Raw genomic sequence first — 12,478 nt, 5'->3', positions numbered from 1 at the left:
TATGAGTATACCCTCAGACAGTGAATCTGCAATAACCGGTGCTCTTGATCGCGTCTTTCCAACGTCAAAATGGAAAATCAATGTACGACACAACTTCAGGGTCAACCTACGTAAGCTTTTTGATGTCACAGTTACAAGGAACTTGGAAAAGCTATTAAATTTTTAATGACTAGTGAATATCAAGACAAGTTCAATGATATGCGATCCAAAATATCGAACGATTAGCTCGAGATAAAGGCAATGAAGATGCATAAGGAGGCTGCTCAAATGGTAAAAAGACCCGACGTTGTCAAGGATTATTTTCACAGGTGTGTAATATTGAATAAGCATGGGGATTTTTTGACCACATGCTACTTGTACAGAAAGCTTGCTTCCAAAGACAAGTGGTTAGACAATTACCTCACTCATGTATGTAACTCATTTTGGAAATGAAAGCACCAACAGAGTCGAAGGGATGCATACCAACAATAAAAAAGGCGATAATGTCCTCGGGTGGCAATTCCCTAGCTGCCTTTACACAAATCGACGAGTTTCATCGATTGAAGGTATATCTCTTGTAGTAAATGCAAAAAAAACAAGTGGCGCATATGAGATACTTACTTTTCTAAGAGATTTTTAACTTTTTTTGGGTCTACAATAAAAGTTAAAGAAGTAAAGTTAGCTTCTATTGGTTCTATGAGAGAGCGTGTCAAGCGTGAGCTGGCAGTGGTACTTACCTTTCTGGTTTTTTTTTCACTGGCACCACCAGCGGAACACTGGCGCTGGCCCTACCCAGTCAACATACATCTCGTTGGAATCTTCTTCTTCGCACCACTCGTCGATGTCTATTAGCTCATCAGTATCTATGGAATCATCGTCGTCTTCTTCTTCTTCATTGCTAGGGACACCGAGGGGTGGAAAGAGAGGTGCTGGGGCGAAAAGAGGAGTGGTGGGGGCAGCTTGGTGTTGTGGCAGTGGTGATTGATGTTGCTGTTGCGGTGAGTGGTGATGCTATGGTGGAATCGGCGACAGAGGAACGGGCGACAGGAAAGGGTTTGGCCGGGGTGATGGCGGTGGGGACGAACCCGCACGCGACAGAGCACCGAACGCATCATCATCATGACCGAGGTCAATGATGAGAGAGGACTCAGTCGAGAAGATGGGCTCAAAGGAGCGGTAGGAAGTGGTGGTGGGGTTGTTGAGGTTGCTGTTGGTGGATAGGACGGGCGAGATGTGCAGAGGCGAGTTGATGGTGTTGAAGGTCGAGTGTGAGTGGTAAGACAGTTGAGAAGCTGCATCAGGGTCGTAAGGGGGACTGGCCATAGTTATGATGATTTTAATGCAATCTAGTAACCCTAACTGGTTTATTAGCTAAGATATATCAGGATAGCCAAATTAATTTTTATTGAAATAATTCATGTACGTATGTCTTGGCATGCATACATTTAAATTTTTAAAATAAATAAAAATTGAATTTTTATTTATTATATAAAATAACACCTCAAAATACCAAGTGAAATTTATCTGTTATATATACAACACTTTCACAACATTCAATACAACATGGATCAGATTAACTTACTAACATTTCTTGCTATAATGGCTGAATTCGTTCCTATTTTAGGAGTAACCTTGACGCTCCTGGTTAAAAGAGCTAAATATCTTGCTGAACATCACCAACATATTAATGATGTTAACATTATCGTTGACCAACTAAAGGATGACCTAGAAAAAGACTTGAAAAATACAAAAATTGACAAAAAAACAAAGGACCAAAGCCGTTCAAAGATAATTGGTAGAATTAGGGCATATGTGAGATTCCTCAAATCCTCAAATCCTCAATTTTCCGATGCAATGTTAGAGGGTAACACCTCTGGTGCAGATTCCTCGCAGGGCGGTAAAGAATTCCGATTCCAAAACACTAAAGGGCTGTTCACATATATTTGTAAGGACTTTTATTTAACAAAAGAACAAATCATGGAATGGTTTATAAAACATGAACGTATTGGTTATCGAATTGAAAAGGCAATTGCATGTGATGAAATTGCACCAGAAACCAATGAGAAACATGTACACATATGGATACAAATGGATGAGCGGTTTGACACAAAAACAGCACGTAAATTCTTTACTATTGATGGTGTTACTCCAAATATTAAACCAGGTGGTAATCCACAAAAGTCTATTAGCTATTGTATGAAAGGAAAAGGTTATATTTGTTATAATATGGATCCAAATTATGAAATTAGAACCAGAAAAATGCACCAACAGTTACTTGGATATCAATTAATTACTAAGCAGCTTAATATGTGGAAGGCTACCGAAATATATCCAGAAATGCTATGGAAATATGATACTGTAAAATCAAATTTAAATTCTTACTTTCATAATGCCGATATGGAAAATAACCCTGGAAATAAATTACATATGTGGTCTATGTTTGGTATTGAAACAATGTTTCGTGGTAAAAATAAGATACCACAATACTGGATTGTAGGTCCATCAAATGTAGGTAAGACATATAACATTGATGTATTAGAACAAGGTGGCCATCGAGCATATCTCATGAATAAAGAAAATGATTAGTCAGATTATAAGGATGATGATTATGATTTTATGTATAATGAAGAAACAGGTTCTGATTTCAAATTAACATTTTTAAACCAAATGCTAGAAGGAACACAGTTAAAACTTAATGACAAATTCACAAAGTCAATAACTAAAAAGAAAAATATGCCAATAATACTGAATAGTAACTATATGCCGCACATCTTATACCAAAATAAATCAGTATATGAGTTAGAGCCAACGCTCAATCGTTTATATATTATTTATGTTGATAAGAACCGTAAAGGTCATATAATATGGAATCCATACACAATGAAGGTGAAGGATTATGAAAATAAATTCATGTATTATGAAAACATGGATCTGTATGAGGACTTATACAAAGGTGAATTCGAAAACGAATACTAAGATCAGCATACATTTATCCGTTATACACATAATAGTGGTCAGGATGATATTAAAAATATACACCGATGGATAAAACAGTAGAGGAACTACAAGAATTAGCTGATACAGAAGAATATATGAAGGAACTAGAAGAAAAACATAATAGTAATAATACACAGAACAATAAACAACATAAACCGCCTCAACAAAATAATAGAGGATGGTCAACTGTAAAGGTACCACCATCAGCAAATTGTAGGCATTGGGAAGATGTGTTTAATGATATAAAATGTGATGATGTTGTAAATGATACTACTGATTGGGAACCCACCAGAAGATATAGAGAAACATAAATACATAGATGTAAGTACATCTGAATCAGAGAAAAGCAGTGACTGCAACATACCAATTAATATACCAAAACGTAAAAAGAAAAAAAGACACATTAAAAATAAACGGAGAAACAAGCAAATAGTAGAAGAAATATAGCCAAAAGAATATTTTAAAAAGCATAAGGATATAAAACAGGCTATAATAGATGATATATATATAACAAAAGAAACTGACGTCAAAAATAAATCAACAGATACTAAGATAAGTACAAGTATAACTAATGAATGCATAAAACATAAATATAATTGGGCAAGTAAACGAAAAGTTGATGCGGTCAGTTTCAATATGAAATTTTCTAATAAGCAAATAAGTAAGAAATTAATTTAGAGCTGAATACCATGTGTGGCCATATATTCATGTAGCATTTCCTGGGAATTGAACTTATCAACTGTTAACCAACTATTATCCTTTACACTATATCCAACCCACTTAACCTCAAATATGTACTTATTATCAGTATACACATGTCCTATAATCTTCTCAATTTCATATGAATTACTATGTTCTATATTTCTCTGTTCTCTTTGATTTTTTCTCTTGCGTTTAGATGTATTATTTTCAGTTTCGTCCTCACTATCTATAGCCATATCTATTGATTGATTAATGTTAAGCTGTGGAAATTTCTGCTGCATGTCAACCATTTCGTTATATTCAGTATTTACTTTTTGCTCATTTGAAAATACTAAGCCAAGTTTGTTTTTCTTACTTGGGAATTCAAATTCTTTTCCATACCATAATTTATGATGTGGTTGTACCTCTATATTATACTTATTTACAAATCGCCATATATTAGTAAGAATACAAGCAACACGAAACTGAATATTATAATATCTTATATCGGTTATTTGCAATGCTGCACGATTATTATTAAATCGTTCAAATTTAGAGCCTAACATAGAAAACTGTGCTTCTATTGCTGAACGAAATGATCCAAACTTGTTATTAAAGTATGTCTCAATCATTGTTAACTTTTGTCCTGGTTCTTTTCTTATGGGATGTAAATAATTACGATCATAAAAACTATATCAGCATCTGTCGCATTATCTTTAAACTTTTGTATAAATAAGTTATATCCACCATCCATTCCTAAACAATCTGCCTCACTTATCTTTTTATATAGTTTCATATTAATAAACATAGTACCATCATTCCCGATAGCACATTTTTCAGATACTGAAACATGTGTAATTATTTCATTCATATCCTGTATAACTTGTGTACGTACAGCTGGCCCTTTTAATTTATATTCATATAATTGTGAATGTGACTCATTTGGTTTATAATACTTTATTTTACTATCATGTCCATCAATAAATAGTGTAACATTCTTAAAACCATCTAGATTATTTATTATTGCTGATAGAATGCGAATACGTGGTGATGAGAACATACTATCTAGATCTTGTTTTACCTTTTTATTCAATTCATTATAGTTAGTAATCCAGAACCGCTTATATAAATCATAAAATGTTGCATATGGCATAACAGTATGCATATCCTTTCCTGATACACCTGATACCATATGATATAATAATGCAAGTCCTTTTTCAATCTCGCGGTATGGCCCTGGATATTCAATATTTCCATATAAAACTGTAAGAAAATAAAATACAGGTATAAATCCAAATCTATTAAGTAATACATCCTTTATATCATTTATTGTATTATTCTTCATATCTTTAATAGCTGTTCTATGATAAAATCTATGTTGCATTTCAGGCCAAGATTTATCAAGAAAAGTCCATTTATTATCAATAAAATTTTTAATTTCAATATCGAGTTGTTCAGTGTGTTGTGTTGCGTTCATTTTTATTTGTTGTTATGTACTTTAAACAATCGCTCTTTTTTTTCTCATAGGAGGCTACCAATATAAATAAAAAAATTCAATTTTTATTATTTTTATTGTAAATCAATAATTAATTCGGCCACTGATGGTTATACCGATCATAGCAATTTTATTATCTATATTACAGCTAGTAGATTATAATTGGTTAGACAACTAATAGTAGGACGCCAAGGGGCAGTGGTGGCGTCGTCGTCAAAGTCGTAATAGCCGGTGATGTGGTTGTAGCTGTTGCTTAGAGAAGTCATCGTAGAAAAGTACGGGATAGAAAGCAGGTAAAGAAGAAGGAAAAGGAGGGGAAAGTAAAAAATAGGCTCTTTTTATATATCTGGATGAATTTCCTTTTCCGGCTTATCAACCATTTGACCTTTCTTTTTGGAGCCAATGATGGTGGATGACGCTCCAAGCAACGCGTTAGATATCGTAACTAGGAGATAAAGTGGCCAGAATACATAAGCTTGCTCATCGTTGCCATGAAAACACTGGCATCGACCTTACTGCTATCTCAGGTGCGTGCCTCATGTGAAACAAATAAAAATCTATTCTTTTATTCGCGTCATCAGTGTCGATAGAGAAGCTGCTTCTCACCGTATTATGCAGTCAGTCAGTCTCGTAGCGTCATATACACGTTGGGTATCTGTCGTACCGGAGGGTCTCCGAGCTTGGCAAATCACGACTTGATTGCTCCTCTCCACCCTCAACTTGAATGCCAAGATGGCTGAACCATAACACTTTGATATAGCTGTGTACAAAGACGAGACTAGTATGTACATGTAGCCTGGAAGGTGTACATTCCAAAGGGACATGTCAGGCTGAATGCCATTGCTTTGGGAGATGAGCGACGCGTTGCTCTGTGTGTCCAGTGTGCTTGTGTAACCTGGCAAGACCTGGGTTGGCAGGTGATGCTGTCAACTTCTTTTTGTCCCTTCCTTTTTTTTTGGGGGGGGGGGGGTCAGCTGATCCACTATAGAATCACTGATAAGAAATAAACGCTCCTCTCCCATTATTTACTCTCTGCTCACTTTCCAATCTTGGGAATATAAAAGAAGCTACTACTACCTCGAGCGCACAAACTAACGAAGATACGTGTTGGCCCTGTAACAAAAGTGACAACGAACGACAAGCAAAGTGACAGACAGAGACGCGGTGAACAAGTCGAACAATAACAATAGATTGGCCGTTTCCTGAGAGTGCGTGTGTAACTTTGGACATGTGCATTTCTGTGTAACCCCAGAAAGACAGCTTTTCTACATAGACTTTTCTTCTCCCGTCTTGATGACGAGTCGTACTTGGGTGTGTGTCCATCAGATGAAAAGAAACTGTGTAGATAACGGAAAAGTAAGAAAGAAGGTTTCGGGTGTGTGTGTGTGATGTTCATCCTTTGAAGAAAAAAGAGCAGAGTTTCCAATGCAAGCTTCTGTCGTGTGTGCACGTATCAGTAAATCATGTTGTTGTTGTTGTTGTTCCATGCAATGTCGCACTCTAGATGTCGTTATACACAATGGAAGTCATGCTCGTTTGTAAACGTCGTGTCTGTGTCCCCTTGAAAAGTCTATGACGATATGCGATATTACGTAAGCTGATCCAGTCAGGGCCTACGTACCATATGAGGGATACATGTCACTGCATGTTTGCATCGAAAAAGACCATGAGTAAAGAGCGTACTGACTAGCAAGCAGCAAAAGTCTAAAATCTGCTCGATAGACAATGACGTTGGCATCCATTTAAGAAGCGTACAGTAGTACCTCTCCGTGCTTATTTGTATCTAGGATATGAGCTATTATTGCTTCCCCTGTTCGTACCTATTATCATTGGGGTGGCAGGGTACAAACAGCCTGTGCAGGGACACCCTGACCCCCAAAAAAAAGTTGACAGCGTCACCTGCCCGCCAGGTCTTTACCGAGCACACTGGGCACGCCATGCAACGCCCAAAGCAATGGCATTCACCTGACGTAATGCAATGGCTTCAGTACCTAGATGACTGACGTTTAGATCACTGCTCGTCTGGATGCATTGCTTGCTTTATGCAACTGTCTGTAAGGTTGTGTTGGTGCTCTCTTTGGCTTGTTCATCTTAAATTGCTGTACAGAACACTTCTATCTAAGCAGTTTATTATCTTCACAGCTCGAAACACCGTCTCTTGTTTTATAGAATTTAGGTTTGAGGCAATCAAGCCGAGGACAAGCGTACAAATCGGCCATCTCGGCATCCAAATTAAGTTTAGCGAGCCTCTCTCAAATATTGTCGAGCACGTCGTCCTTCTACACATGCGTCTAAAGTATGGCAGATTTTAATACCACTACTATTTTCTTGTTGAAGTTGTTGTTGCCCTTGCGGCTATTGTTCTGGTGGTGTGGGTGCTTCGTGGTTCAAGATGCCACCTTTGTCCCGCTAGTCTTCTACTCTGTGGTGTTCTTGCTTTCCTTTACTTTAGAGGCAGATTCCATGAGTACAGTGAGAAGGAAGGTAGAGTGGAAGAGCTGTGTTTGAAGTGGAAGTAAGAGAAGAAGGATGAAAGTGCGTTTGGTTACAGCCGACTGCTTTTATGTCTCCTTGAATAGATTCTTTTTGGAGTCACAGAGCTCACATTAATACATGAAATACCCGTTTGGCCACACACACTTTGAAAGTTTACATGGCGCCATGGCGAACAATAAAAACAGTGGTTATCCGAACAGAAAGGACCATACATAGATACCACTACAACCTCAAAGTAAGCAGGCAACACCGTCATTACTGCATTGTAGGCCCTCTTTCTCCCAGGACATCTCAGTCTTACATACATCATCAAGTACATATCCAGACAAACGTTTGGAGTTTCATACTCTTAGCTTCTGTAGGATTATACTGTAGCAATAGCCATAGTCAGTGAGCACGGCACTAGGGCTCCTTCAGTCGGGCCTTCCTAAAAGATACTGTTATTTATGCAATGTACATACTTTATCGGCAAACCCGGAAATCCCATTTTTGACGAAATAGGTCAGGTCGTCTATTGACACCTTAAACCAACCAAGTATTCTAGCGCGATTTGACAATGTGAGCCGCCTGTTGAGAGGGGTCATAGTGCGTGTCATGGATACAGAACCGTTGAGGTAAGACCACATTCGTTCTAACCACTCCCCATCGATCATGCCAAAGCCTTTAACCAGACGAGGATGGAAGTGAACTTGGCAAGTAGGATTATGCCCAGTGATATGAAAAATGCCGACTGCGATAGGCACATCTTGGATGTCTTTCAGACATGGTGTTTTATAAGGAACATATTAATATCCATAAAACACTGTATATATTGAAGTAAATGAATAGTACCTTTAGGGCAGTGCGAAGCTTGCAGCCCACATCGTACATTATGCGTATGTCGTTTCCATATAGTTCAGTTTCTGTAACTTTCTTCAAAAGGCTAAGAATATACGTGTAACTACATGTACATGGATGAGTAAACATATATAGCAGTTCAAATACAACTCAACAGTAAACTGACCGTTCGCCTTTGCTACGCATATCGACTATAGCAATAGGGTAGCCATGGTGTCCACAGGTGCACGCAAAGGCACCGGTTTGATCGAGACCCTTCGTTGAGCCGCCCTGTTTTTCAAGCGCGCTGAAGGATGCGCACCCATCCTTGGCCTTATCATATATGTAAAGGTATGAGCGCTCTAGACACTGTTGAATAATGGTAGGAATAAACACCTTACCGACTCATTATAAGGGATGAGGTCAGTTTCGTTGACCCAGATGGTGTTGACCTCATCTTCTCCTTCAAATTCCATGCCGTCTACATCTTTGATATGTGCAAAGTGTCGCAGCTGGAAGTTACCGTCCAATGCTACGGTCTTGGCATGGCTCTACCAAATATTATAGAGCACATAAATATATGGGTACAAGATCAAAAAGAAGAGGAAGGAGAAGTATATGATTCTGTAAGCAATAGGAAGAACTGGAATAGACATGTTTAAATGTTTTATATCTAAACCCGAAACAACAAATGTATTTGAACCAGTACCACGTATTTGCAACCGGGACAATCATTGTTCTGAATGCCGTGTTGCTCTCTCAACTGCTTTTTCAAGCTGAGAAGTATTCTGCCAAAAACAGAAAGTGCATCGTTTATGCGAGGCTTGAACGAAGCAGGAACCTAAATATAGAACAGAGCAGGTTTAAAATGATAGACGCAAAATTTGTCTAATAAGAAGTAGTACCTCTTGCTCAAGATCTGCTTCGGCCCATTTAGCAATGCTATGAACCGACACGCGGCAAATGTAATGCAAGTTGTGGATTATTTGCATCAAGTTCACGTGCACTACGTGGCCGGGCTCTTTTGGTGTCAAAGGAAACATATGACGGCGCATCAAAACAAGGGACAAAGAATAGCCAGCGCATACTTTGCAGTACTCGAGATGTTGTACTGCCGAATGCCTAAACAGACGATCATACTTATTTGATTGTTTGTTTCTAAGAGAAGAAAAAGCAAAACTAATGCCTACCACACTTAAAAATACAAGCAACATTTTTGTTGCCCTTCTTCTCAGCGCCGCAACCACAGATCCTTCCGTCGATAGGGTCGAGCGGCCTCTGGAACCGGTGCTTGCTTATAGCCTTCTTTGTAGGCCTTGAGTAATTCAGGAAAAAGGCTGGCCCAGCGAGCTGCACATTTGGAAGCCGCCGTCTGACGACTTGGCAGATTACCGGCATCGTCCTCTTTCATCATCAGTTTCCCATTCCGAAGGAGGAACATCAACGTTCGCCGATTGAGACTGACGGGATGCAAATGGAGTTGTGCTATCATTGGTAGTTACTGTAGCTAGAGTTCCCGAGACCCTGATGAGCTTAGATCCCCTTGTCCGAGACTCTATGCATTGTTGTTGTTTGCTTGCGCTTTTGACGTGTGTGAAGAATTCAGTAATTAGAAATGTGAAAAGTTATTCAGGCACACTCAGCCACTTTCTGCATAAGCGGAAAACCGATTAGCCGTAAACACATAATTTGCGGTGCAGATTTGCGGTTTGCGGCCGTATCAGAATACTGGGCACCGCAAATTTTAGCTCAGTATAACTTTTTAATGCGGAATCATATTCCTAGGACGAGGTTACCGTTGTTGGCTCGCCGATAGTTGGAGTAACGCGTGCATTAGAGCCTATCGCATCAATACTATTTTGCTACTAGGTTAATACTCAATCGCGCCTTAACCATTGTTTTGAATGATTGAGGGAGAACAGTCATGATAGCTTATCCTTTCTTAATTTCTTGTCGTTGTGTATATGACACAGAGACACAAAAAAGTTCATTTTCTTCCGATAATGATGATATCTCCCCAAGATAAGGTTTAGGTGGATAATAAAAGTGGGAACAAGACGATATCTGTGTGCGATCTCCGAGAAACCTTAAAGTTTAGTTCCCTCTCTGCTTTTGGTCTTTTAGGTAAATACACTCACAATCTTTAAAGTAAAATAACATGGGTGCTAGTGAGCTATTATATGACCAGCTTGCATAGCCTCACCGGCAGTCGTCTTTTTTAAGAAGAATATCCAACAAGAGATGATGGAGAAAAACATATTCGATTGGACTTTTTCATATCTGTTGCGTTTTATGCGCATTTCGTTTAGCGTGGGGTTTAGGTTGTTAAGCAGCGGGGGATGAAAGCCAAAAAAGAGTCTATTTCAATGAGCGTGATCTCCCCCCACGAGTTTTCTCATTTTCACCAACCCTCCTCCCCACGCTTTTTCGGTTCGAGAATTACAAAATAATGTTAGCAGCAGAACAAATGCAAACGGTCAAAGTAGCACTGATCTTGTGCTCATGCTTCTTTGCATACAGAGTAAGTTTTTTTTCTTTAGCCAAGCAGTTTTGCTTGTGGTTTTTTTTATATACGTTGCATTTCTCGGCCAGGTGATTCACTCTTTTGCTTTTTCAACTGTATTTGCAATTAAAAATCCACACGAAGTGCAAAATTAAACCCCAAATTTCTTCTCAACATTTGTAGACATATTGGTCTGATTGGGCATTTGATTATTATCTCTTGTGGGCCAACCCTGCTGACCATCCTAGTGCATTTCCTCGAGCCATTGTAAGTTTTTTTTTTCTTCTTATTATACGTGGGCGATGTATTTCTTCATGTTGTCAATATGTTTTGGTAGTGGTAGTAGTGATGGTACTAGTAGCGTTAGTGCGTGTGTATATGCGTAAGTGCGGGAGAGTACACATCTATAGGAGAATCAGTTTAGCTGGAGAAATGGTTGAACCGCTGGCTATCCTTGAGGGTGGTGGTACCATCAGCAGCAGCATATGACATCACACGGCGTTCTTCATCGGACCGTTCGGAATACATGGACACTAGTTTTTGATACAGCCATGCCATGCGTAACAGAAAGTCTGAGAGCTGTTTGCGTAATTCGGATCGCGCTTCAAAGGGCCAAACATAGTTGGTTGCAAAGAGACCAAAGACGACGCCGATAAGGATGGCGACGCACCGTTGGAATGCTAGGCGCCATACCTCCACTGAGCATTGTTGAACCTTAAAAAAACTCGTAAGTTCTTAACTTACGAAGTGCTTCTTTTTATGGTTCTTTTTCAAAGAAGAAAAAGGTTCTGAATTCTCAACTAAAATTTTAATTTTGGGTATTGCAGAATTCACAGATAATTGTTTTTCCATAAAATTTCTTTTAATTTTTTGTCTTAGCAAAAACTATTATCAGAAAAAAATAATTATTTTTTTCAAAGAAATTAAAAATTAATTAATTAATTTTAATTTTGAAATGATATATCTTTTTAAGAAATTAACTTTGAAGATTTTCATTTATTAACGATACTCACTGTGTTTGTCTCACAGTCGTTGTATTTGACTCCATTAGTTTGGGAAGTAGGCAGCGCTTAAGGACTTTGCAGAGTACACTAGTCAAACTAATTGGCCGGTAGTTGCTAGCTTCTGCGGCATCACCTTTCTTGTGTATGGGCACGACTTGTGCGGTGCGCCAGGAGATGGGGACCCATGACCAGTCCCAGCATAGTCTAAACAATTTGCTTAATACCTGTGCCAATGTAGTAGCGATCGGCTTAAGCATGGCGCCATTGATGTGATCGTCTCTAGGTGCCTTGCGCGGTGCCAGTTTGCGTAAAACGGTTCCGATTGCTGGTGCTGGGAACGGGTCTTCATCAACGACATAGTTTTTTATGCCAAAGTATGTATTACCGCATCCTTGGGCCCGTTCACCACTAAACGTTTTGCTCAGATGAGTTACCATGGTTTCTACTGCTTGTTGAGGGCCTTCTGGATGAGAGAAGGTATGACTCGGTTGCCGGTTGCGTCGCATC

At 38.8% G+C, this 12,478-nt stretch overlaps 2 protein-coding genes across 2 annotated transcripts; both read right to left on the bottom strand.

The window, feature by feature from the left end:
- Window positions 1-7,964: 7,964 nt before the first annotated feature.
- On the bottom strand, window positions 7,965-8,495 carry BDB00DRAFT_62180 (uncharacterized protein). Its single transcript, XM_053118060.1, has 2 exons — window positions 8,480-8,495; window positions 7,965-8,402 (listed from the first exon to the last, which is right to left on the bottom strand). Exon 2 carries the CDS (start codon window positions 8,299-8,301, stop codon window positions 8,089-8,091), a length of 213 nt encoding a protein of 70 aa, XP_052974427.1. The 5' UTR covers window positions 8,302-8,402; window positions 8,480-8,495; the 3' UTR covers window positions 7,965-8,088.
- On the bottom strand, window positions 7,965-9,080 carry BDB00DRAFT_62183 (uncharacterized protein). The gene is made up of 4 exons (XM_053118061.1): window positions 8,866-9,080; window positions 8,652-8,797; window positions 8,480-8,588; window positions 7,965-8,402 (listed from the first exon to the last, which is right to left on the bottom strand). The coding sequence occupies exons 1-4, from the start codon at window positions 8,938-8,940 to the stop codon at window positions 8,298-8,300; spliced, it is 435 nt and encodes a 144-aa protein (XP_052974426.1). The 5' UTR covers window positions 8,941-9,080; the 3' UTR covers window positions 7,965-8,297.
- Window positions 9,081-12,478: the final 3,398 nt, after the last annotated feature.

The sequence above is a fragment of the Zychaea mexicana genome (genome assembly GCF_025766255.1).
Source record: "Zychaea mexicana strain RSA 1403 chromosome Unknown BDB00scaffold_115, whole genome shotgun sequence".
In the NCBI taxonomy this organism is placed as follows: Eukaryota; Fungi; Mucoromycota; class Mucoromycetes; order Mucorales; family Lichtheimiaceae; genus Zychaea; species Zychaea mexicana.
This window is presented reverse-complemented; position numbering and strand designations above follow the sequence as displayed.